Source organism: Pyrgilauda ruficollis, unplaced genomic scaffold (genome assembly GCF_017590135.1).
Source record: "Pyrgilauda ruficollis isolate IOZ18807 unplaced genomic scaffold, ASM1759013v1 scaffold44, whole genome shotgun sequence".
Lineage (NCBI taxonomy): Eukaryota > Metazoa > Chordata > Aves > Passeriformes > Passeridae > Pyrgilauda > Pyrgilauda ruficollis.
The window spans coordinates 3042075-3068923 of NW_024525934.1; the positions used below are offsets into that span (position 1 = coordinate 3042075).

The following is a 26849-nucleotide window of genomic DNA, read 5'->3' on the forward strand; positions in this document are numbered from 1 at the left end:
TCATTCTCATAGGCTGGAGCTGCTGATAGGGCTTTTTAGCATGTGCCATTACTATGACATAGTCACTGATCAGCCCAGGTTTTCATTAAGCATTTTCTATGACAGAAGTACCAACAGTAGACAAAATTACTTTTTAAACTGTAGGGTTTTTTGCTGGAGAAGTACCCTGATCTCTTTAGCAGCCTCCCAGCACCTCCTTAATTTAGCTCACAGATTATGGATTGTGTGTACTGTCGTTCTGTGTGCATGTACATGAAATATTTATTGGCAAGTACTCCCCAAGAAAAGTTACTTACCTGCATATTATTTGGAGGGTTTTGCTGTGTGTTTCCTATACCCACACTCACAAGGTCCTGTAATATTTGCGTTTTACACAGGAAAGACACTTTTTGCACTTCTTTTGTACCTCATGTGAAGTATGAAGTTACTCAGAATAAAGAAAACCCTAGTTAGTGCAGCTCAGAAAACCCTTTTGTTGCATGAACTCACAGAAAAGAAGGAGACACTGTGGATACCACATACAAAGCAACCAGAGTTCTTCAACATAATTCAGTAATGTTGCTTTTAGTATTTTCCTTTATCTCGTTTTCTTTTTCATCTTTTCTTTCTCTTTGTTTAAGTCATCTTGCCACCCCGCACAGACCATGGGCTCCACGCTATTGGTGTTCTAGCGCTTCTCCTCCTCAGAACTTTTTATGGATTCCTCCTCCGCCTGTGTCAGGGGTTAAGACCTGCCAAATTGCATAACCCCAAGTGTGCCGCTGTTTTTTTCTCCTGTCTCTTGCTCCACCCTGTGCTAATTCCGCACATTCCACCCAGCCTTCCTCTCGGACCGCTCCCTTCCTCTCTCTTTTTGTTCTCGCATTAGTATCTCCATTCATGCCATCGCCGTCCATGTAGAGCAAAGGCGGCCTCCCACTGGATGTCAGCTCCGTGTCCTCCCGCTCCCCTCTCCAAACAAAGGCGGAGCGCGGCAGAGCCCATCTGCTCCCTGAATCATCCCGGCTGTGACGGCCACTTTCCATCTGCCCCGGCTTGCTGCTGCACTGTCTGCGGTTTGGAAGTTTAAAGCGCACCCATCTGAGCCAAAGTCTGCTGAAAACATAGCAGGCTTCTGGCTGATGAATTCAGGGCACTGTGAATCAGGCCATAAATCACCTGGGGCTGACATGCTCTTTTTTTGTTGCATTTTTTTTTTTCTTTCCTGTTTTACAGCAAAATGTACTGACACATCTCCAGTGTTGCATCAAATGCAGATACTTAAGCCCAAATTGGTGCATTTCCTGGGCATGGTGTCTATCTACACAACAACCATCAGAAGAAAGCAATTAACTTACAAGCAAGCAAAATTTCTGGGGCTTGTGTGAGGCAGCATAGGATACAAACACTTAATTTTTGCCCCCAAATGTACACATCACTAGCAAAATCATTGATGCTGAATTCAGCTGAAAAGCTGCTTCCCCTGTATACACAAATATATCAGGCTCTTACTCATATTGACTGCACAATAAGTTCAAATCATTTTGTACTGACACCTCAACCATGCTGTTGTGGAAGGACTAACTGCCGTGAAATCTGGAATCAAAACCGTAGGAGAACGGTAGGAGAAAACTTTCTTTACAATTTATATTCACATACAAAATTAATCAACAGCAGTGTCCCATCCAGTACCAATGAAGTATGTGTACTAACCCTTTCTTGTCACCTGTGTAACATGACTTATGTGGAATATATATAGTTACTAGTATAAATGCTCAGAGATACGTAAGGAACACATGCTGCAGTGAATGCATGTCTGGTATGTATAAAGAAGTGTATTGCCTTTGCTGGTTTATTTTTCTCCCACTTGAAAAGTTTGCTAACTTAGTTTACAGCAGGGACAAAGCAATAAACTTGAGCTTTATTTAGTATTTCATTACTATTTCTTAAGGGCCAAAAATGGTCTCAGCCTTTAGCACAACTGCCAGATCAATATATGAGCCAAGAGGACATGTCTGGGCTTCAGCTACCCAGCTACCCAACACTGCGTTCCCAGAGGAGTCTGTGGCAAGAGCTCTAGAACATGTAAAATAGAAAAGATTAATGGTGTGTTTTACATGCTTCTTCAAATAGGGCCTTCCAGTTCCTCCTCTTGCAATGAATTCCCAATTTTTTTTTCACTGTCTCATTTTTCCCCAGTGCAGCTGCATTTAGTTAGAGAAGCCACCCTAGAGCGGTGAGGCTTGCAGCCCGGGCTGGTCTGTGCAGGCTGAAGGCCATGTGGAAAGATCCCCTGGAAGCTGCATCACTCAGGCACTTGGGGGTGTACTTTGAAAACTGTGGTGACACAAATTGTTTCTCTGGTTTAACACCCCAGTCAAGTCTGTCCTGGGACCTCTGTGGCAAAGTGCTCTCACTGTGGTGCCAGCTGACCAGAAAGTGACACTGTCCCACCTCCTGGGTGAGGTGAGAAGAGCCCAAAATGGCAGCTGAGTGAGCCATCATGCCAGGAAAGATTTCTTTGCCACTGTTGGTGATTTCTACTACAACTAGCCCAACAACTGTAGATTTTTATAGTACCTCAACTTATAAAGCACTCCAGGTATTTTAGAAATGTATTAAGTATATTAAATTGTGTTCAGCAAGTAAAACAGTAAATACCTCCTATGTGCAGAGAAGGCAATTATGCAGTAAGAATGCCAATTTTTGCATTTAATGAGTTTTATATTTCAGTCTCTGACTAGATCCCATCTTCAGTACTAGAAATCTACCTAGCATTACAATGTCTGTAGCAGCAAACAGATAATGGTCCATACTGGAAAGAGTATAGCAAAGCATCAAGAATAATTGTAATAAACAATATTTTCTGTGATTTTAATAGTTCTACTGTACCTAAATATTATTTATGAATACACTTATTGTTTTTGCAGTAGTTCGTCTTTCTGACAATGAAAAGTAGATTGGTTTTCTGATGGTGATTTAAAGGACACAGCTGGGCAAAATTTTACACTTTTGTATGCTAAAGCTCTTTGACACCTAACTTTGCCATTACCAACATTTATGAAGGAGAAAGGAAAACCTGGGAATGCTTATTTCCTGTAGGTGTACATATTTCTATTGCAAATACTGTGCAAGTATCTTGCTGGGATGAACATCCTTTATTCTTTTGCAAGATCTTCTGAGAGATCACTGCATTTCAATAAAATTATATGAACACAAACTTCTGCTGATTTCAGTAATTAGGTGAAAAAAAGACAAGACTAGTCCTTCATGTTCAAATTTAACTCAAATACAAATGAGATAATGAGAACTGCTTAAAGCTTTATTGTTTTTTTAATCTCTTAGCAGTGTTATGCTACATGCCTGATAACATCATGATGTGGCTCATCAGGTATTCCCTTAAACACAGATTTGCCTCCAAGTGTAAACACAGGTGATTAATAATCTTTGCACTGGGTGGAGATACACAGATAGCATTACAATATGGATGTGAAGCAAGAGGATGAGGATATCTGAGAAACAGAGAAATATGGGTAGCTATCAGTGAGAAGGAAGGCCTTTAAAAAGCTTATAAATATCTTCTAACATCTGATTTTCAGAATAGGGAATTTCAGCACAGTTGTACCTGTGTAGAACTATGTGAATAATTTTCTGCATCTTAAAGGCTCTAGTGTTTTTGCTATCACTGATAGTTATCTTGAGTAATTTAGCATATGCTCCAGATCTTAAAGGTACTCTTTGACATAAATTCAGTCTGAAATAGATGACTACTGCTTGATCTCTTGTATGCATCAGAGAACACAGATATGCAAAGTACATTATGTTATGCAATGCTATACATAATTATTTGCCCTCCTAATGGATTCCTTAATTGGGTCTTCTGAGCAATATGCTTAAACATTATAATTTTGCTAATGCTTACTATGTTTCACAATTTACTTTGCAGTGAATTAATGGCCTTCAAATGAGTGATCTAAAATGCAGCAACAGCTGCTCAAACAAGGGCAGCCAGACCAGTGCATTTTTAATTCTCACAAGAAGTCTCATCTAAGTGAAATAAAACATGAATATAGGCAGATTGATTCTGATGCTTCTTAATTGTTGATTTTAATCTGAGTTTTTAATATTTTATCTTAACCTTGCTTTCCCAATATGTTTGCATTAGGATCTGGTTCCTGGTTATGCCTGCCATATGTTCTTGTTTTTCACAGGATCTCAACCTTTATTGAAATAAATTTACTGAAAATAAATGTGACATGGAATTTAAGTACCTTTAGGCAGTGTTTTACAAGTACTTAGAGACCAAGCTGTCCATCAAGTGCTTGGTGCTGCACCTTGAACAGAGATGCCAACACCTGGGTGCATTTGGTGCCAGTGCTTGGGATCACATGGCTGATGGTTAAAAGGGAGGTGATGGTTAAGACCTGCAGTGTAAAAGTGTATGTGGCTCAGCTCCAGATACGCCAGTACCTTAAACTGTTACTGCACTGTCATTGCCTGCCATTAGGGGGTCCAGCTGAAAAACAAGACAGTGATGTGTTTTGAGTTACTGAAGCAACAGCTGCCCACGTTCATGTTACCAGACACTGACATGGCATTCAGGTTCAACATGGCATTTTAAGTTTTGCAAAAAATCTCATGGCTAGAACCTTAACTAAAAGATCATGTTTGAGTATTCTAATTTTTTTTTTATAATAGTGTGATGCAAAATCAATTGCAAAAATAACAGACAAAGCCCAATACTCCTTCAGCCACTCCATTGCTCCTTATTAACAGTATGCCTACCAGCTCTTCATGGAAAAAACTGAGCTAGTAAACATCCTGTATCTTCTAGCTCCAGTAAAAACCCCCAAAACCATGTAATAAAATGATCACACTAGACTTTAAGAGGACAGGAGGTCTGCAGTAGTATAAAGTCTTGTTCACTACTGAAGGAGTGAGAGAAATTCACTAATTTTGGAAAGGTACAAGTCAAATCAGTCTGATTTCAGCCCACTGAGTCTCTGCCTTCTGTCCTTCCTCCTGTTCCTATGCAAGCTGCTATCAGCAAGCTGCACTGCTGCTGAATTTTCCTCTGCAGGACATGTGTGTTGCACAGCTGTTTTCCTTAGCATCTTCTGTAACTCAACACAAAGGTTAGAAACTGCAGGGAGAAGTTACTGAAATAATTAAATTTAGCATTAACTTCTCTATGTATCTGTTAATGTTTCAGGTAATTTTAATATTAGTAGCAAGAGCTACTATTAATGCCATGGAAACCTTAGACATCAAAGAGACAGAGAACATTTGCAATTAACCTGCAGAATAATTAACCTGCACTGAGTTTAGTCAGAAAATTCCTAAGCAAGGTGTTACATTTCCATCCTGTTTTACTCTGCTGCTGTCCTTCATTCTATATGCCAGAGGAGCATCTGACTGTTGGAGATTAATTAGTAATTAAGAATTGCTTCAGAAACATCACAAGTTTAGAGAAGAAAGCAACCTCATCATGTTAGAAAAGAGTTAGAAATCCAAATTCCAGTCTCCTGGGATTTTCTTTTGAGCAGGAAATTTAAATAACTTTCTTTTGACCATACCACACTGACCCCACTAATTAGATGTAATAAACAAATGGGAGATATTCAAGCTGACATTTGAGCAGTGTCAAAGCCTTCTAAGCTTGTTCTGAGTAGATTAGTAGATAAGTGCTAGCCTTCCTATTCTGGGATATGTTCCAAGGCAAGCATGAGGACTGATGATTTCATTTAACTCCAAAGTAATTAACATTGTGTATTTCAACAATGCAAATAATTTGCTTAACTCATATGACATGCTACCAGTTGACAGCAATGGTGTTGTGATAAAAATACCTCTCTGCTTGGCACTCCACCTGAGGGCAAAAGCTACATTTCCTCTACTATTCAATCAGTATGTGAGACTATAATTATTAGCAAGGGGTGTGCAGTTTTCTCAAAAATACATAGTGGATCTCATCTGCTGTAATCTCAGAAATACTGACATCATAATTTTTAAAAAAAAACCAAGGGACAAAGACATCAGGGGTTTCACAGATTTGTGATGTATTTGCAGACATTTATAAGATAGCAGCAAATGGATTGAGAGCCAGCTGCCTGTATTCCAGCAGTACTGCAAATCTGCAAGGGTTTTGGTTTGCTGTTGGGAGAAGCTTGCCAGCTATTGCTACTCATCCAGCTTTGCTGTATCTGTCAATGATAACAAGTCCACAGAGCTGCTTTCAAAACGGCCCTTAAACATTTCCCAAATGCATCCTCACTGAGTGGAATACATGCCTAAGTCTCTAGTGTGTTCAGTGATTACGACTTGAATCCAATTCCAGCGCCTGACGTTGCAGAGGAGAATCCCTCTAATATGATTACCTTGCAGGGCATCAATCTAGGGAAATCTTCAAAACAGAGCCTATAAAACAGAAAAGTACTAGGCCTTGGCTCTTAGGAATGTAAACTTCTAAATAGTGGTTGCTCTGTCACTTCATTCTGTAAGACCGTGAAAAGAAAAAAAAAAAAAAAAACAAGCTTTATCTTCAGCACTGAAACAACATTCCTAAACCTATTACACAGGTAATACTGGAAAAGTTTTCAGGTTTTATCCTCACCTATAGTAAAGCCAGATCCACAAAAAGGCTTAATTACTTTAAGTGGAGGTTAGTAAAAAAAGTTCAAAATGGTAATTAATTAAGCCATGAGTACCTCATTAGATCCCTAAAGCTTCAGGAGACACCCAACCTCTTTTCCCAAAGAGGTTTCACGCTGGAGCTATTACAAGATTCGCAGGCTTTGCACCTCCTTATTTCCCTTCCATTCCTTAGAAATGAGGGTTGCCTGTCACTTTTGTCTGGTTACAGACATTCAGCAGCGCACCGGCAAGACAGAGTTTGCATATGTAGCATGCAGCAGCCAGAGTCATTTGCATTTGAAAGAAAGAAGGAAAATTTCTGTAGCAAATAATTTCTTCCAGCTGCGCTTTAACAGCAGAGAGTAAGCCGGTTGTCTGTAGCCAAAGACACAAAGTATGGATGGGTTTCATGCTGTGAATCCAATTTAGATTCTTTTCAGAGGAAAGAACCTCAGCTTGGGATAAATCAGGATTTCCAATGTGCTATCTCATTGTCTCTTCTTCCTGGCTGGTTTAGACATACCTCCTGCTCTGTGAGCGGATTGTGAGTCCCAATCCCACCTGCTTGATGCAGGCCTTGTACAGAGAGGGCAAGTGAGCAACACAGATCTGAAGTTAGTGCTGGAAATTGGCCATTTTAAAAAGACATGCTGATCCTAGCTGAAGCCTTTGTGAACCAAAGCAAAAGCTCCCCTTTATGTCCCCTTGGCAGTGTTTAAGAGATTATGTTTACAAAGATTCAGGAACTCAGCATTTCTGAATCCTGGCTAATAATTGCATTTGAATGCAAATATTAAGATGCATTTGTATGGTATATCATAAAATGTATGGAATATAAAAAATAATGACTTACCTAAAATTTCTTACTATTGGTTGCCTACTTAAAAATTGTTACCTAGCTGACAAGTCACATTTTGCAGTTCCAGAGTGGCATTTGCTTTCAGTCTTGTACTGCAGTAAGGTAAATGAGACTTTGAGGCCCACAGTTCCATCGCCACACAAAGTGCACACACCTTGTGCTGCAAAGCACTGTCACCTTTTTACATGCCCAGCATAACTTATTTCAGTAAAGTCTGAGTTCTACATTTTCATTGAAAGTATCAGTGACATTTGGTGCCCTAATAGTTTCAGCCTTATGATACCATATCTCCTATGAAATCGGGAATGCGGCTCACCTCATTTTGGGTGAGGCCTGCCATGCTGTTGGAGAGCTGGAGTCTGATGGGCCATCAGAGCTTATGGTGATCTGTTCAATGCGGTCCCTCGGTGGAGCCTGAGGAGGAATTAATTTGATCCTAAAGCAGACACCTTCACTCGGCCGCCTGAAAAGCTCTCCAGACTCTGCTGTGTGTATTGACTGTCCCCGGTAGCCGCAATGACAGCTCACCCACAGCTCCTAACGAGACATTTACTGCCTGGACTCCCCAAATCAGGGTGAACCTCCAGGGCCAGAGCTTTCCCAAGGGTAAGGAGTCAGGCTTCCTCAAGGCACCCTCAAATTTAAAATTTAAATCGTGTTGAACCACGAAATCACAGAATAGGGCTGGAAGCGGCTTCTGGAGATCGATTAGTCCAACGCCTCAGCCAAGGCAAGGTCACCTGGAGCAGGTGACACGGGAAAGTGCCCATGTGGGTTTTGAATGTGTCTAGAGAGGAAGACCCCACGCCCTCCCTGGGCAGCTGTCCCAGTGCTCTGCCACCCTCGGTGGAAAGAAGTTCTCCCGGTTTCTGAAGACAGCAGTAATTACGGATAACACACGCACACCGAAGCGCCGCCCGCGCCCCCGCTCGCCCGGCGGGCCCGGCAGGGGGCGCCGCCCGGTCGCCTGGCGGCGGCGTTTGGCCCATCGCGGCCGCCTTAGCCCTCCCAGCCCCGGCCCCGGCCCCGGCCCGCCGCGGCTCCTCAGGGGCTGCCCGACCTCGGGGGCTCCGCCAGCCGCGCCCGCCGGCCGGGCCGGGCCGGGCCGCTGCCATGTTCACCAGCACCGGCTCCAACGGGTTCTGTGAGTACCGGCCCCGCCGCGGTGCGGGGAGGGCGGCGGCCAAGGGTGGGAGCGCGGGCGGCGCTGCCGCCGTCGGCCCCTGGGGAGCCGCTGGCTTCGGTCCTCTCTTGGCTGGACTTTTAAACTGCGTGACGGCGGGAGGAGCCGCGGGTGTGTCTGTGTATGTGTCTGTGTGTGTGTCTGCATGTCCGTGTGTGGCTGTGTCTCCCTGTGTGTTTATATGTATTTGCATGCATCGATATAGATCTCCATGCCAAGACACGTATCAAAAAAAGCAGAAAACTCCTGTTTTCTAAATGTGAAATTACACTTATTTTTAAAACCAGTTTATTGATAAGGCAAACATAAGGACTAACATGCCTCTAGCTCTGCTTAGCTTTATATTTATGCACAGCACATGTAAATAATCTCATGTCCCGGTGCTGCCTGAACTGACTTCGCAGGTATCTGGGGTTGGCTCTGAGCTTGTTTTACAGGACACAGAATCTGCAGCGCCTGGAAGCAGCAGTGAGGAGCTGACCTGGCTGCGGTGTGGACTTGGGCACCACAGTCCTAAGAGCAGGCGAGGACAAATGCTAAGTCAAAGCTTTGCTGACTAACTGTTTGCTCCTTACAGAATGGGTGGGAGTGTCCCTCTGCTGAAGGGCAGGAGGGCTCTGCAGAGCTCTCTGGACAGGCTGGATCAATGGGCCAGCACCCAACAGTATGAGGTTCAAAGAGGTCAAGTGCCGGCTTCTGCACTTGGGTCGCAACCACCCCAGGCAGTGCTACAGATCTGGAGAAGAGTGGCTGGAAAACTGCCCGGAGGAAAACGATCTGGTGCTGGTTGACAGCCAGCTGAACATGAGTCAGTGTGCCCAGGTGGCCAAGAAGGCCAACAGCATCCTGGCCTGTGTCAGCAATAGTGTGGCCAGCAGGAGCAGGGCTGGGATTGTCCCTCTGTACTCAGCACTGGTGAGGCCACACCTCAGGTGCTGTTTCCAGTTCTGTGCCCCTCAGTTTAGGAAGGACATTGGGGTGCTGTATCATGTCCAGAGAAGGGCAATGGAGCTGATGAAGCATCTGGAATGCATGTCCAGTGAGGAGTGGGTGAGGGGGCTGGGGTTGTTTTCCCTGGAGAAAAGGAGGTTCAGGGGTGATCTTATCACTCTTTACAAGTACCTGAAAGGAAGCAAAGTGAGGCTTGCCCTCTTCTCGCAGGTAACCAGCAACAGGACAAAACCAGAGAACTTAGCCTCAGGCTGTACCAGGGGAGGTTCAGGTTGGACATTGGGAGGAATTTCTTAATAGAAGGATAATTAGATATTGGAATGGGCTGCCCAAGGAGGTGGTGGAGTCACCATCCCTGGAGGTGTTTAAGAAAAGACTGGAATGTGGCACTCAGTGCCATAGTCTTGTTGACAAGATGGTGTTTGGTCAGAGGTTGAACTTGATGATCTCAGAGATCTTTTCTAACTTAATTGATTCTGTGATTCTGTGAAATCCGTTTGAATATGAAAGCACCCTCTGACTAGGGGTGAATAATTCTGGCATTTCAAAAGGGGTATCAGTTGTAGCTGTATTTTGCATGAGGAAGCCAAAGAAGGGAAGAGTCTTTTTCAGATGGATCTGATAATACTGTACCTTGATTTGCAGCTCCTGATTTTTCATCTCTCCACATGCCCCCAGTAGATGCAGTAGAGGGACTTTTCAATGGCATGTATCTGTGTATAACTCTATGAGAAAGAATGGAGGACAAAAAGTATCCTTGTTAGACTGAATGAGTGGAAAGTTATGGTCAGTATTTACAAGTTTTTCCAGGTTTGAACCATCAGAAGGATGAGTGGGAGATGGTTGTTATAAGAAACATATGTGTGGTAGGGAAAAAAAAACCTAGATAATATGTCATTCTGCAGAAAGAAAATCATAGAATATCCTGATCTGGAAAAGACCCACAAGTCCAGCTTCTAGCCTTGCACAGGGCAGCTTAAGAATCACACCATGTGCCTGAGAGCATTGTCCCACTGCTTCTTGAACTCTGTCAGGCTGCTGCTGTGATCACTTCCCTGGGGAGCCTGTTCCAGTGTCTGGTCACTGTAGGCAAAGAACCTTTCTGACCTAAACCTTCCCTGACACAGCTCCATACTCAGTGTTGTGCTTTTTTTTTTCCTTCTCAAAAACGAATACAACATATGTTCTTACTGAACTTATCCATTGACCTAAAGTGGGTTTTTACAGTAAGACTTGGCTGGTGTGGGTGCACTGACAAACTCCAGCAGAGGCATGGGTTTAGGTGCAGTGACATATGCTCCCCTAGGGCACAACTGTGGCAGTCTCAGGTGTCCCCATGCCCTCAGACTTGTTTCTGTATGTGTAGCAGAAGTTGCTGCAGTAGCAGCAGGAGTGTGGAATTCTGCCACTGATGCACAGAATCTGATGGTTCAGGTAGTTAATGAACTGGTGCCTGATGTTGCACCAGGGGACTGTATGTGTGTGTTCTGCCCTTGGGGCTTGGGAACCTCTGGCAGAAGGCAGTGTTGGTGGATTATGGGACGTGTATCAGTGACCCTGAATTAAATAAGTGGACACCTGGTTCAGCAGCAATAACAATGATTGTGCCAGGTCACACTGAAGGCTCCTGCAGCCTGCTGTGCCACCTCTGACAGACTGATTAACATCTATAATGCTGGGATGAGGAGATGTAAATATAAAAATAAACATACCTAGTACATGGTACGACTGTGAGATAGGGAAGCCAGGAAATAAAGGACACCACCTTCTAAAAGGACAAAGACATTTTGCCTCTGCTGTGGAAACTGTTTCTGTTATCTGGAATATTGGAGGAGCTGGCATGCTCTGGAAAAAAGAGCCAGTGGCTCTGGGTACTAGTGAGAGACACAGTGCAGACTTATGCAGATGGCTTATCAGAACACTAACGCAGCTGACTTGTCACAGAGCATTGCAGTGTGCTCAGGGGGCATCCTGGCTTTAGGTGTGCTTGACAGCTGGGCTGTGGTGCCACACCCAGGCTGGTTGCTTGTGTTGCAGTCTGCTGGCAGCTTTGGTCCTGTGTACAATTCTCCTGGAACACTTGATCAGTCCCTGTAAGGCTCACATGAGTGTGTGACTAGCCTGGCTGTTTGCTTTACTGTAGTGCTGCTTAGTTTGCCACGAGGCTGTGTCCCAGGAGCAAAGTATGATACACAGCAAGGCTTTCCCTTATAGGACACAAAGGCCTTACCAGCAGTTTAAACCAGTTAGACCGACATGAAAGCTTTCTGCAGACATTGTAATGTCCCCTCCCAATACTCTTCATGCTGTTTATGTACGGCAGAGGAGTCTAGTAGGAAAGTCTGTTAAGAGCTAGTCATTATTAAGGTAAAATTTGAATCCATCTTTTAAAGCATGTACACTGGTTACATCTGAAAAATATTTGACTACTTTTGACTACTGCACACAAGCTATTTCTTGTAGTAGGAGTGAGGAGAACCCTTTGAACTCACTAGTGTGACTTAGGCTTTTACTTCTGTGACCTTTGTAGTGCAGTGCTAGCAATTTGTTAAAAATCCCCAAGGCAAGAAGGGATCTCTGTGCTCCTCTGCTTGCATAACTGGCAGGACTGAACTCTGTTGTGCAGAGGCGTCAGGAAAATAATAAAGCTATGTAAATTAATGCTTTGTGGTATGACTGAAGGAGAAATGAAGCATGTACTGAATACATAAGACTTGTGAATAACAGTATTATGCAGTACAGAACTATAAGGGAAAGCAAATTAGCTTGTGCATCAGCATGCCACTGTGCAGCCTGGTTAGCATGAGCCCTGGAAGCAGCACATCGTTGAAGGCCACAAAACTGTGGCTCTTCTGCTTCTGCAGAGCTAGCTCATTTCATTTCAAGCTCATATGGGGATCTCCACATGGTCTTGTGGTGTAGCCATACCTGATATTTCTGACAGTGTATACCAAAAGTAGTATGGTAACATCTCTGTCTGGTTGGAAGGAAGAAAAGTTTGCTGAATGGGGTGAATATTTTTGATACTTTCGACCTGATTCAGTTTCTATTTCAAGTATTGCTTTTAGAAACAAAGGTTTTATTTTTTTTCTTTTTGTATCTTCTTCTTTTTTTCTTTTTTTACTAGTTTGTGACCTAGGCTACACACCTAGCAGTTTTCTAAACAGTAAATGTATAGGCAAGTAGTTTGATTACAGTCTTGCCTGTGCCTTTAAAAATAGATTTAAAGCATGATCACAGGTTTCTCTATTAACTTTCTTAATACTAATATTATTCACCTCTCAGCTTCTGGATTGAATTTAGAAGCATTTGGTGAAGAACTGTTCCTGCAGTAATACTCTTACTGTTTTCACTTGCAAAGTAGCATCACTGCTGGTTGGTGAGCCCGCTGCAGGTTCTTGGACAGGTCTTGGAATACAATAGATTGATATCTGCATGATGGCTTAATGCAGGAAAAACAGCCACTCAAAATGCAGATTCTGTGAGTGCATTTGGGAAGTACTGTGGATTCAGTTGTGTATCAGTTATGGTTTAATTCACAGATCTTGTGATAAGCATTTCAAAACTGTTTTGTGGGTATTTTGTGCCATTATAGTAGCCCCAGAAGTTAATTGTCTGTTTGAAAGTGACATGCCTGCCTTATAGCAGCTGGGTTTGGGAAATTTGCAGGTGATAGTGGAAAAAAAGAGTTGTTACACAGCATGTTTTGTGCAGCTGTGGTGTAAGCTCAGTAGGGATCCCCACAGAAATTGCTCTGAGCTAATTTGAACTTCTGCAGCTGCTGCTCATCAGCCAGCTCATCACTTCACATCAACCGGCAATGAGATCCTCTCCCAAGTCAACACTTGAGTCCTGAGCCTGGAGTAGCAGTCTGGGGGGTGAAGTTGTTCCTGCAAGAGCTCTTCTGCAACAGTAGCTTGGTCTGGCTGCCTGTTTTGCTATGCCCATCTGCTGTCTCTTCATCTTTGAGTAACAGGGAGGGACCGGAAATAGAGCAACAGCTACAGTTTTTGAAATGATTTTCTCATTCTTGCCATCAGTGCAGTGCTGATTTCTGAAGCTGCAACTCAGGCAGCTGTGCCATAAACCTCCCCCTCTGTTTGTGACAGATGGACACTTGTATCCTTCACTCTCTGTACTGTAAAAGAGGCACTGGCAACCAGCAGAGTAGTAGATTCTGGAAGAAGAGGATCTGTGGGCTTTGTACTAAGTGCAGGGGTGGAATGTGGAGGCTTAAAAGTAGTTTTCTCATTTATGTTGCATTTTAGGATCAGCTTTGCATTGCACAGTTGGTAGATGAAGGTTGGGACACTTGCCTATGAGATTATGAGGACATTTTTGGGGGAGAACTTCTCCATTGCACCAGGAAGAAGCAAAGATCTGTAGTGGAAGCTAATTCCTTGCTATTCATCATAGTGTGGGTGTATTCTGCTGGTTATTAAAAAAATTTCTCTGGGTACTTAGGTGGATGCTCGGTAGATGTGTTGCAGCACCAGCACTATAACTGCCTGTTATTTGAAAGAAATGCCACTTAAGGAACACCTTGGGATCACAGATTCATTCCAAGATCCCTGAAGACAGTATTTGATATATTTTAACTTTAAAGGTCAAAATGAGTGTTTATCATTTCATTCTTCTTTCTCTGTGTGGTATAAAGACACCCTGTTTTCTACTTCTTGTGCACATTTGCATTGGTGCTGCCACCAGACTGGTGCCCCAGTAGGTTTGTGGTAACTATTTCCATCTCATCCATGCTTGCACGTTCATTGGATTAGAATTCTGCTTTGTAAATTTTACCTTTGCATTGTAAGTAAGGAATTTGACTTGGATGTCAGAATGCCCAATTGTGCAAAATCTGGCATTGTTATCATTTTTGGTCTGACATGTTTGGGACATTCCACAGTAGTGGGAAGGTTGTTCCTTCCCCACAAAGTCACAGCAGTCCTCAAGAAGGATCTATATGCTGTTGAGGGATAAAGCAAACTGCTACTGTGCAGTGAAACACTTGGAAAAAGAATTTCAGAGGATGCATTATTATATTTTTCAAGTTCACCAGACAAGAATAAACTTCTCAACCATGATGACATTATGAGAAGCTGGAGAGTAGAAATTTCCATCAGTCACATGATGTTTCCCGTGGGTGACAGATTCATGGGTTAGGTGCTTCTGTGGTTTTTCACTTGATGACATGTCTTATAATAAGTATTTTTAGCCCGTATCAGGGTTTAAAGTGTCTAAGTTGGAAGCTAAAAGGAGGCTCTTAATAAAAATGTGTGTTCACACTTTTGGAGAAAACAGATAAGGTTCTGTTGGTTGGATATTTTTGAAAGCATTCAAATTAGGAATTAACTTGATAGGATAAAGTATTTCAGTGTATATTACATGTAATATAAAAATGATCTAATAAAAAAATTGCAGTAAAATCTACATATTAAACCTGTAGAAAAATATAGTCACTGTGGGATATCTAGTGACTTTGTTCTTATGTGTGTCTGTGATAATGTTATCCTTACGTAAAAAGTTTTGTAGGATTAATTAGTTCTTGTGAAAATTTCTCAAAATTCATGAAATAACATAAATGCATTTAGTAAAATACAGTAAAATAACAATTTTTATCAACCTGTGGTTCGGAAATGTTTACTGTTGTGACTATTAGAATTCTTCAGAATTAGGCTGTACTTCCAAGTATCAAAAATCTGTATCTTGTTTATAAAATTGACCTTTTCATGTTAAGAAATGTTAATTTAACTAAGTTAATTCAGGGAGTATTGCTTGAGGTTTTAAATGAATACCTGTGTGCACTGTCTGCATAGTAGCTTTCTGGAAGCTCCAACTTCTTTTTTCTCCCCAGTGTTGTACAGTACTCTGATGGCTTCAGATGGTTTTGAAAAGCCCAACTCACTTAGAGGGAGTAATAATTTTTTAAAAACGGATGTCTAAAGAATGTAGACTTTATTTTTGGAGGAAAAAAACCCAAAAAAACAAACCCAAGGAAAGATAGTAGATTGAAATGTGGGCAGTTTTCTCGCATTAAAAAAAAAAAAAAGAATCACGCAGACTTTCTGCCCAGGTGTCTCATACAATCATTAAAGTAGAGCTTATATTTAGCATAGTAACATCAACCTGTTGAATCCAAGTCACTGCCTAATTTCTATAAAAGGATGGTTCTTCAAGGCCATACTTGCTTAAATGGAAACTGCATGTTTAAATAATGAACTCAAAAGGTATGGGTGTGGACTGAATTAGTAGTTTTAAGTACAAGTTTTCATTATGATACACATAGACATGTTTTCTTGCCATGGTGAAGATCAGAAGACTGCAGACTTCAAGGTGGTGAACAGCTAACTGTGCCCATCAAAGTTGTTCTTGATGTCATCAGTTAATACTTGGATGAGGATCATGCTTAAACTATGTAGCAAGAGCTATGTTTTTGAGGGCAGTGGGATTGTGCCATAATTAAAATCTTCTCTTTGGTGCCTGTTGAACTTTTTCTAGCAGTTCACTGTTCTAGTGCGCAGCAGATGTTGAAAAAATCATTCACGATATTCACTTTAATCTGGACAGGTAGTAAATGTTTATTGTATTATACTGTTTCATGCAGTTTTGTTCCTGCTCTTTACTCCCCATTAGTACTTTTAGAGTAATCTCTTTGCTTCTTTTATTACATTAAGAAGAATGAAAACAGAACTGTGGATTTTTGTAGTACCCTGCAAAAACAGTTGTCTGAAAATGAATGGATTCTCTGCCACAGCTGAGGTGTTTGGAAAGGAAGTAAATGTTATTCAGGTTACATTTGTGAAAAGGAGAACTGTCACAGAACAAATAATATTTCAGATTCTCTGTGTTGGCAGGAGTTTTTGGGCAAGAGTTTTTGTTTTATTGCATCAGCTGTACCAACAGGTTAGGGTGAATTTGCTGGCTATGGGCCTGCTGGATATTCTACTTAGTAGATTTTAGTAAATGCAAAATGTGTACTGCGGATTTCGCTGCTCTTTGCCTTTCTTCTGTGTCCTTTCTGAAAATCATGCCCCTAGAAGGAAAGAAGTTCTCATATCACAAACATTCTGATTCTAGTAATTTCTTTATGAATAATTGTAATGATTGAATGGAATGAAGATGAGTATCACGTAAATTGACTTAGATATGATTCCTTGAATGGTGGATCTAAGTGCAGTGGTGAGAAAGTCCATTTATTCAGGTGGTTCCTGCTTCATAGCCTCTAAGAAAAAGCTAATCTTAATCCCTAATGCAAAGGAAACAGAAGTATTTAACTGGATGTGCATGTATATTTTGCTAGAAGAAAGAGTGGTTATTTTATTTCCTGAAATGTGATTGAGGCTTAAGAGGGCAGTATAGGAAGACATGACCTCAGTAGGTGCAAAGAACTTAGGTTTAGTTGTAGCCAATTTAATGAGAAAATGTTGGAAACAAAATGTCTGGTTAATATTTAACTGTCATTAATATCTCTAAACATTTCCTTTGATTAGTGTGTTCTTCCTATCTATTCGCAAGTTTTTGACAGCTTGGGCAGTTATTGAGCTAAAAAGTCAAGATAGTGTCACTGCTATTACATCTTCCAGTCACCTGTTTAAATATGTCACTTTTTGAATGTGAAAGACTTTTCTCTGAAATGGTTTGATTGTTTATTTGTTTTGTCTTTAAGATAAAGCGCCTTTGTCGAAGAGTTTGTTACTAGTCCCAAGTGCCATCTCGATTCTATTGACTCTGCTCTTCCAACATTATCAGAAGTTCTTTGCGTATAACCTACAAGCTGTAAAAGAGGATTTTCAGGTAAGAGTCTGTTCACTTTGTGTGAAAAGAGAGTGCAAACTGTGGTTTTCTGTGCAATTTTCCCCCGCAGTCTGTTTGTCCTCTGGTTCTTTCCCTTTGTACACTGCTGTAGACCAGCTTGTTCTTATTTTTTTTTTATATCCCCCCAGTATGCTACTTTTTGGAAAACATGAGAAAAACTGATCTGAAACAATCAATATAGCTTTTAATTTCTTTTTCTTATCTGGGAAACTACTTGGTTTGTGTTGTTTTTCCTTTCAGGCATTGGCATATGTAAACTTGCTGTGAACGAAGTGTGACTTAACCCGTTTAATAATACAAGTATTTTGATATGAATGTCAGTATCTTATTGTGCCTAATTTTTGAGGCTGAAGAGGGCTACTTTGATTAGGCATGCTGATTATATATTATTTATTTTAACAATGGAGGCCATAATTTTCATTCTCTAACTGTTGTAGTTAGCTTTGGAAAACGAAATTTGTTGAATAGAACTGCTGCTTCTAAATTGAAAGGTTTAGAATGGGGGATGATGGGGGAGTTTGTCATGCTCTTTGGTAATTGGCTGAATTGGTTAATTTTTTACTAATTCCTATTTCAAACTAAGGTACTGCATCTTTTAGATATTGTATCTTGTAAAGTTTTATTTTTAATTTAATTAAGGATCCTATAGTATCAGCTCTAAGTGTTGAAATAATGCACTTAAAAGTGATTAGATAAGTTCTGTGGATATTTGTTTTGGGATGTTTTTAATTTTTGGAAGTAGGAAACTACTGCTCAATAGAGAAAGGTTAGCAAATGCCTCCTTGTTTATCTTAGCCCACAGATTTTACAATTGCATCGAACAAAAGGTATGTAGTCAAATTAATGTCTTTGAGGATGCCAGCTGTAGCCTGTAAGCATTAAAAGATTATTAGACCTAGCTAGTGATGCTCCGTGCTATTATGGTCTCTGTAATCTTTCTTGTCAAAACCAAGAGCTTTATTGTAATAGTAAATTACAACTCTGCAAGAGCACTACTCATATTTACCAAGTATCTTGCTGATGCAGTGCAGTGAAAATACATAAATGATGTCTGCCTTTTAAAAATGTTACAGCCAAGTGTTTGGGGAGGGGAATGAAAAAGTCTGAGAAACTATTCAAGTTTTAAATGCAAATTGTGTGGGTTTGGTATTTGTTTATTTGTTTGTTTTGAGATTTGTCTTCAGAGGAATCCTCTCTTTCCATATGTTTGATCTGCTAAAAAACAGTAGTAGCTGCATTTTATTCAAAGAAAAACATCTCTACTGTCTCCTAACCATAAACACTTGCAAGTATCTGTAAAAGCTATGACACTTTTATTGTGGTACTTGGGGGGAATTTGTGAGTTTGGATTTTTATTTCATGAGATGGTTTCACTTATTGCCACAGCCTTTGGAGCAAGCTATGTACTATATCACTGTGTACCTGTGAGATCAGAGAGAACAGATTGTTTAACTCCTGTCTGGTGCTAATATTCAAATGAGAACTCTTAAAAGAAATTTTGTTTAGAATAAATTCACCTGCAAGGATGTGTTTAATGGAAAGGAATTTTTTCCGGGAATGAACAAACATTTTGGATGTTGGATTTTAACACTTCTTAAAGCTGGTAGAGAGCACACAAATTAAAGTGAACAGTTGAAGAAGAGTAGATTTGATTTGGAAGGCAAAATATATGCTGTCCAAAACTAAAATGTCATTGTCTCCATACAGAGGGCCCTCAAGAGCAGTGAAAATGCTGTGTGTAAAAAATCTTCGTTACATCATATCTGTGTATACTTGAAGCTGGCTAAAGCAAAGAGCAGTAAGGCTAGGAGCCTTTCATAGTCTGTGTGAGAGCTGCTCAGTTAGTGCATGAAATATTCAGCTGCAGGGTCATGACCCTGCCAGTCTTCAGGAGGGGTGATACTCAGGCTAGGATTTAAAATGGGGCATGTTGACATGGGATAGTGAGAAGGGTGAGTGAAGTGGATTGGGGCCAATACTGTTTAGTGTCTTCATTCATAACTTGGACAGTAGGACATAGTGTTCTCTCAACAAGCCTGTGGGTGATGTAAAACTTGGATTTGTAGTTGTTATACCTGTAAGTTCTGCAGCCATTTAGAGGGGAGAAAAGGGTCAGTAGGAACCTTAGTCCAGCAAGGGCAAATGCAAACTCCTGCATCAGAGAGGAGTAACACCATGCACCAGTACAGGCTGTGGGCTAAGCAGCTGGAAATCACTTTACAGAAAAAGCCCTGAGGGTCCTGGTGGAGGCTTAAATCGAACATGAAGCAGCAATGCAGCACTGTGGCTAAGAAGCCAAACAGCATCCTGGGCTGCATTAGGTAGGAGGAGCCTCACAAGGAGGCCTGGATGGTGATCATCTCTACCCAGTCTCAGTGAGAGCAGTCTGAAGTGTTGTCCCTTGTGCTGGGCTCCTGAGTACAAAATTGACCTTGGCATGTTGCAGAGAGTCCAGTGGAGGCCATCAGGCTGGTCAGGGACTGGAGGATTTGGTGTATGAGGAGAGGCTGAGAGAGCTGGGATTGTTTAACCTGGGGAAGAGAAGGTTTAGGGTAGATCTTACCAGTGTGTGTAAATACCGAATTTACAGGGAGAAAAAAAGGCAGAGCCAGGTCCACTGAAAGGACAAGAGATAACTGGCATGAATTGAAATACAAGAAGTCCCATTTAATGGAAAAGGTTTTTACTGTAAGACTGATGGAACAGAGGAACAGTTTCCATCCTTAGAGATGTTCAAGACTCAATTTGACATGGCCCTGAGCAAGCTGATCTGATTAGACCTTCTTAGAAGAGTTACACTGTACTAGTTTGTATCTAGAGATTGCTTCAAAAATATTTTTCTTTGTACTTCTAAATTCACTAGCATAGTGATTTACATTTTTATTTGTAAGTGTAAACTAGGAACCTCAAAGTGTATTTTAAGTTAATTTCAATTGTTTATTTATTTTAACAGTTAGACATCTGCTTTGAAAATATTTTAAAATAAAGAGACTCTCCATAACATTCTACTCTCTGTATTTGCCTCCTTAACTGTGCTGCATTTCTGTTACCTGACTCCAGTATTGTATTCTCTCTGAGCACAAATTCTGTAAAGAATTTCCTTGAAGAAGGAGTGACTTAACATGATGATATTAACCTTCCAGATCTGGAGACTTGTATGTGGAAGAACAATATGTCTTGATTTGAAAGACACATTCTGCAGCAGTCTGCTCATTTACAACTTCCGAATATTTGAAAGAAGATATGGCAGCAGAAAATTTTCAGTAAGTTCCAGTTTTTTTGAGTTTTTTTAATAGAAACTCTTCTATACAGTTTAGTCTTGTACTCTTGGATGAATACTGCAGTTTTATTTCTAGCATGTTGTGTAGAAATATGTGTTAAAAGCTTGTAAAGATAATTTGGTTTTAATAAATTTAAATTTATATTGATAATACCTTGCAGTCAGTGGATTATTCTAATTTCTATTTGCAGTTGTATCAGTTGTAAGATATCAGACCCATCAAATTTAATTTTGGAAACAATCTTACTCTTGATTCTTCATTAAATAGACAAGTGGACCTGGAATTACGTTGTGTTACAGATTGAATTTGTCTTAATTGAACTACTATAGGGGTTTTCTTATTTTTTCTTATATTTAGAGGTATATTAAAATCTTATTTTGAAACTGTTGAATTGATTCAAATTAACCTTTTTCTTTCCAGTCTTTTTTATTGGGCGCTTGGATGCTCTCAGCTTTGTTTGATCTTCTCCTTGTAGAAATCACTCAGTATATATTTGGCATCACCATCAACAGCTTGCCTTCTGGTTTGTAAGTAGCTTCTAATGAATTGGTTATTTTAGGTATAGTTCCAAGGGATTGTTTTCTGAAGATTTTATTTTAAAAAAACCTTTCTTCATCTAACACTTCAAATTAATCTAATCCTCTTTTGAACTGAAGTGTAAAGGTTCTTGAAACAACTACTGTAATTTCAAACATTTCTTTCTTAGCTATGATTTGTGTTTAATTTATAATTTATCCATACGATGATTAGTTTCCAATCCATTAATCTCATTTCCTTGGTTAACATGATTGCAACATGGCTTGCAGCACACAAATTATTGCTGTATTTGTTCAGTCTAAATTGTTTGGATCCATTCAATTTGTAAAAACTAGAATCAGGTTGTGCTGATTTCTGTCTTAAATCAGAAAGGCAACAGAACTGTAAATCATGTGCTTATGTTCCCTTTTAAATGCATATGCATTTTGTATTGGTATTTAGTATGTTTTTCAAAAATTGAGTGCCAAAGCTTGTTACTTACTCCATTTTGTGCTTGCAGCTGAAGTTCTTACAACTTTAAGGTGTGCAGTGGTTTAGTTTTGCATAGCCTGTGTTTGAGATTTCTGCAGTTAATAAAAGGTGTGCATATTACAGTAGGACCACAGAGCTTGCAGCCCTTTGTGGTTAAACTTCTGGCAGGTGAGATCACAGAGACTTGAGTTTCCATGTGTTGTACACTCTGAGGTGATAATAAAAGCTCTTGGAGTAAGATTTTTAATATTAAACACCATATTTGACCTTTTTTTTTATTTCTGCTTTTCCAGTGCATCTGTTGAAAGTATCTAAAGACTGATTTATAAGGGACAAAAAACATGTGTTTGATATTACAAAAGTACATTTATTTTTTTAGTGTGTGAGTATTCAAAAGAAGTTGAAAGCTTGAGTAGCTACTGCAGTTACTCGTGTTTGTTACCTAGAGTTTGTTGCTAGGACATAGGCTGCTAATGTGTCTGGAGAAATTAATATTTTCCTATATGTAAAAAGATACCTTGTGCAAAAGCAAGGTGTTATAAATGTACACATCATACCCACAGGTAGGCGATGAACAGTTTAAACATTTTACGCTTTGATGGTATTTTTATGACTGCATAATGTAGTAAATTAAAAAGAAATCTACATCAAGGATGTTTTTAATTAAGTAAAAGATAAATTTTACCTACATATACTTTCTCATGAAGTCATAATGAATTTGATATTGAGAGAATGAAATTAATTTTAGAAATGTGGGATATACAGTAGTTTCAGGAGCATTTGATTATGCAAATATAAAAAATTCATATATGCATTGCATCATAATTCTTCAGTGTTGTCTGCTTTATTATATTAATAGTCAATTTCTCATCTGACAATATTCGCAGTCATTTGAGGTGATAAAAGCATTGGAAAGTTTGACACTGATGCTAGGTTTAGTTCATTTCAGGTGAAACAGCAAAAGATGTTGAAAAAATAAAAAGAGGTGCAATTATTATTCTGCTTCCATCGTATTTACAATGCAACAAATATATCTGTTACCTTTGGTTATAGAACATCCTTCTGTGTAGCCAAGTGCTAGAATTTGGAAAAAGAATCCCTTGTTTACATTGTGAAAGTCCCTTGACATTTTTTCTCTTTTTATATCATTTCACTGTTCATATTATTGAGTGATCTCACACTTCCAGTTCGAAAACTTTTCCTGCGCATGCTTCGGAGGTAATTGCGATAAAGGATTACGCTGATGACTCTTGCCTGGAATTGTTTGGAAACAATGTAGTACAGTATAACATCCAAGCATGTACTGAGATTCATGAGAAAGGTGGTAAACGCTGCCCAGGGATTGTAACTTGTGTTTTCATCTTGCAGCATCAGGAAGGCAAAGCAGATGTGGAAGGGTACAAAGCAGATGAGTACCTGAGCAATCAGAGTAACTATAATTCTTATGGATCTCTCCTTGGCCTTAGGCTTCAGTTTGGAAGTCTTGCCGTGAATAAAATTGTAAATAATGACCAGGTAACACCCTATCATGATAAACAAGGGGATCAAAAAGAAAAAAATCAAGCGACAAAAATTCAATGTATTTACTTCCTTTAAATGGACGATATCAAGCATTTTCATGCAGGTAGTGAAATTTGAGGCTTGGTCTGGATCAGATCGTAAAAACACCAATGGGGATGTTGTTGAGAGGGTCATTATCCAGATTCCAGTGCAAGCCAGCACAGCTTTTTTTGTATTTTTTAGTTCTTTGACATGTTTGGGCTGAACAATAGCCATAAATCTGTCTACGCTGATAAAAGTCAGCAGCCACAGAGCAATGGCTGGATAAAACACAGTGAAAGCCCCAAGGATCCGGCAGAATGTATCTCCAAAAGGCCACTTTTCTGTCCCATGATAGATTATCCGAAAAGGCAAGGAAAATATAAAAACCAGGTCAAGTAATGCGACATTCATCATATATACAGTTATAGTTGTTCTCTTCTTGGTAGTGCAGCTGAACACCCATAGTGCAGTGGCATTCACCAGCAATCCCACTGTGAACACAAAGCTGTAGAAGACCAGTGATGCAATCCTGTATTCTTCTGGGTGGGAATTTTCTGGCATCATAGTTTAATTAAACTTAGGAATAGTTGTTGCACTCCATAAATCCCCTAAAATGAGATAAAATATTGGAAGTTATTCTCAGTCAAATAAAATCTGTCTTTAAAAACAAACAGGAAGATTGTTTTAGGATAGTGTTTAGTGATGAAACTATTGTTTAGCTCTGAAATGTGCTGTTTTGTTGCTTTTTCTGACTACAAATACATTATCATCCTCCGAGGGAAAGATATGTATTGTCAGACTTGTGAAAATAGTATTTATAAGCATGTTTTAATAAAATATTTTAATTACTTACAGGGTCTCTTAATATAAGGAACCAAAAAGTCAAGATTGACATTTCAGGTGTGCATCAGTAGCTGATAGTTGAAATAGCTATATTTGAGCTACGACAGCTACTTTCTAAAGAAAATATTTCTTCAAGCTGTCTCTGTTAAAAAATTCTTGACTAAAACTAGTTATGAATAGAAACAGGTCAGCATGGCATGTAGTGACATTTGGATATGCAAAGAGTACTGACTTTGCCTTTTATCTGTGTAGGACCTACTTAACTCCCAAAAGAGCAGGTGCTTGCTCATTAAAGACACTTAAAAAAACTCTTTGAGTATCTGCATAGTTTCTAATACAGTGTTTAATCCCAGGGCATCAGAACCACCCACCCAACATATGCATAAAATTAATAGATTAATAGACTTGCTGTTTCAAAAACTAAAAAGGAGGAAAGCAGCACAGTCTCCAGTCAGGCCATATGGGACAGTATTTGTCTGGGGGGAAAAGTTGCTGTCTGGTGGACAGCTACCCCAGAGCAAAGTTATGTTCCTTCATCCAGCTTCTTGGTCATAGGAGTTGGACATCTGAAATGTCACTGTGCAGGCTGAGGTGATGAGAGCTGAAGGAGAGGATCCCTAGTTTTCTCTGGAGCCCATGAGGATGGCAGACCTTACCTGGTGTTTGCATGAGTGCTTTGTTTAACCCTCACCCCCAGCACTTTCCTGGCTCTTGGTGTGGTCACAGTTTCATGACTTTATGTGGGAGGGTTCCTCTTGTCTGGCCTTTTACCCAGCCCTGTGGCAGCTTTGTGAAGAGGAGGAGGAACAAGTTAGTTGTTTGTCTGATCTTCCCACTTGTGACAAACAGACAAGGAAGTTGTAAGTATCTGTTAGGCACCAGAACTGTTCTCAAGAGCAGAAGGGTGCATAGATCCTGTGTGTTTTATCTCCAGAAGTGAAGAATCCATTAAAAACCAGGTTTATTGCTATTGCCCATCTGGTTAATGCTCTCAGTGCTACAGGAATTCATAGGAGATTGAACCAGTGTTTATTAATCTGGCATCCTGGTTTGACACTGGCAAATACCAGCTGCTTTTGAGAAGAGTACCACGGAGTAACTAACTTAAATATGACCTGTTAAATCTTTATATAAGTTAGTTTCTGCCTTGAAATATAAAGTTGGGCTTCTCATTTTCTTACAGTTCTTCAGTTTACAGATATATTAAAGTTATGCATAGAAATATTTAACCCTTAACTTCAAGGTCTTTTTTTTGGCTGTACAAAACGAAAAAAAAAGCATGTTTTTGTGCTCAGATGAGGACATTAGAACATGTAACAGAATTTATGTTTTGTATGGGAAAAGCCATATATGTAATACAGAATGGTTTGGAGGGCATCTGCATAAATGCCTCTCAAATTCCTCATTGCATGAAGAATTCTAAAAATAAGAAAAAAAAATTAATGTTAGCAAACCTTATTGAAGGTTAGATGGCATATGCTATAAAAGTATTGTGCATGTGCTGGCAGCATAGTTAAAATATTGTCTGGCACACTGTTCCACTTTCACTACTGTTGCACAAAATTGTCCAAATGTTGCTTAATATACACTTCCCCCCACCCTTGCACATTGTAAGTGGGTTTTTTTCTCTTTTGTTCTGTTATTTTTTCTCTCTTGCTAGTGATTGTGTTTGACAGTGCAGAACTACCAAGCTCAATGTCCTGAGTGATTTGGCAGATGAATTGAGTAGTAATGTATAAGACAGGTAGAATAATTAATTTAAATATTAAGAAACATCATGGATTTTAGTTTTGATTTTGCTTGTCTGCTTCAGACTTAGAGCGACTGTATTTATTTCTGGTCAGGTCATGTTTTCAAAATAACCAGTAGCCTGATTTTGATAGGAAGAGAGGAAGCTGAATCTGGTGTGATCTACTTTTCATGCCTAATTTGCTGGTTATTTCAAGTTTGTGATAGTTTTGAGATATATCAAAGAACTGACCTGCTGTAACAGAAAGGGTTTTTTTTGTTGTTGTTGTTGTTTTTTGTTGTTTTTTTCATTATTATTATTTTTTGCTTGGTTTTTGGAGACTGTTTCCCAACTTTGTGAGTTTAAATGCATGCCAGTTAATTTTTAAGAACCTAAAATGTAACATTTATGTAGGTAAGAAATATTGAGATTTTTAAAAAGCATATGTTACCTATCTGCATTTGTACACAATTTGAGATATTTTGCTTTTTTGTTGGTACTTGTCTGCGTGGAGTTCAGGTCGATATCTCCCAGGTCAGCCCAAGCATATCTTTGGGTGCCTCTGGGTGGATGGTTTTGCCCTAGTTGCCATTTTTCATAATGCAAATATTTACTTACTGGTATTGGTTAAAGCACTTGCTGAAGAGCCCTTGGAGTCACTGATTTCTGGAAGACTGGTCTGTGTTAATTCTGAAAGATTCCTCTGTTGTTTGTCTGTATGTTTTATCAATCTTTTAATTTTTTAATGATAACTGACATTCTGAATGTGAATTGTGAAGGCCAGCTATGTGCCCTGTTCGAGAACAATACGTTGACAGCAAAATCACAATTAAATATTTTCCTCCAGATTCTTAATGTGTGTTAGGTAACAGTGGTTCCATTTAAAGAACCATGTGTGTGTCTCCATTCCCAATCCCCCTTTTTACTTTGTCTGTCCCTTATCTTTGGTTGCATTTCCCGAAGGAGAACATGGCTTTCAGTGAAGCACAGAGACACCAAGTAACATGATCTCCTGGTTTTTGTTTCATG

At 39.8% G+C, this 26849-nt stretch overlaps 2 protein-coding genes across 2 annotated transcripts in view; one reads left to right on the forward strand and one right to left on the reverse strand.

The window, feature by feature from the left end:
* The first annotated feature begins 8465 nt into the window (after positions 1-8465).
* The window catches only part of UBAC2 (UBA domain containing 2), an 87046-nt gene continuing 68662 nt past the window's right edge, over positions 8466-26849 (forward strand). The window contains exons 1-4 of the mRNA XM_041478305.1: positions 8466-8615; positions 17269-17396; positions 20561-20680; positions 21119-21225. Coding sequence (XP_041334239.1) covers positions 8585-8615; positions 17269-17396; positions 20561-20680; positions 21119-21225 — 386 coding nt within the window. The 5' untranslated portion in view covers positions 8466-8584. The remainder of the gene's footprint in view (positions 8616-17268; positions 17397-20560; positions 20681-21118; positions 21226-26849) is intronic.
* GPR18 (G protein-coupled receptor 18) lies at positions 22141-24843 on the reverse strand. The gene is made up of 2 exons (XM_041478306.1): positions 24748-24843; positions 22141-23856 (listed from the first exon to the last, which is right to left on the reverse strand). Exon 2 carries the CDS (start codon positions 23810-23812, stop codon positions 22847-22849), a length of 966 nt encoding a protein of 321 aa, XP_041334240.1. The 5' UTR covers positions 23813-23856; positions 24748-24843; the 3' UTR covers positions 22141-22846.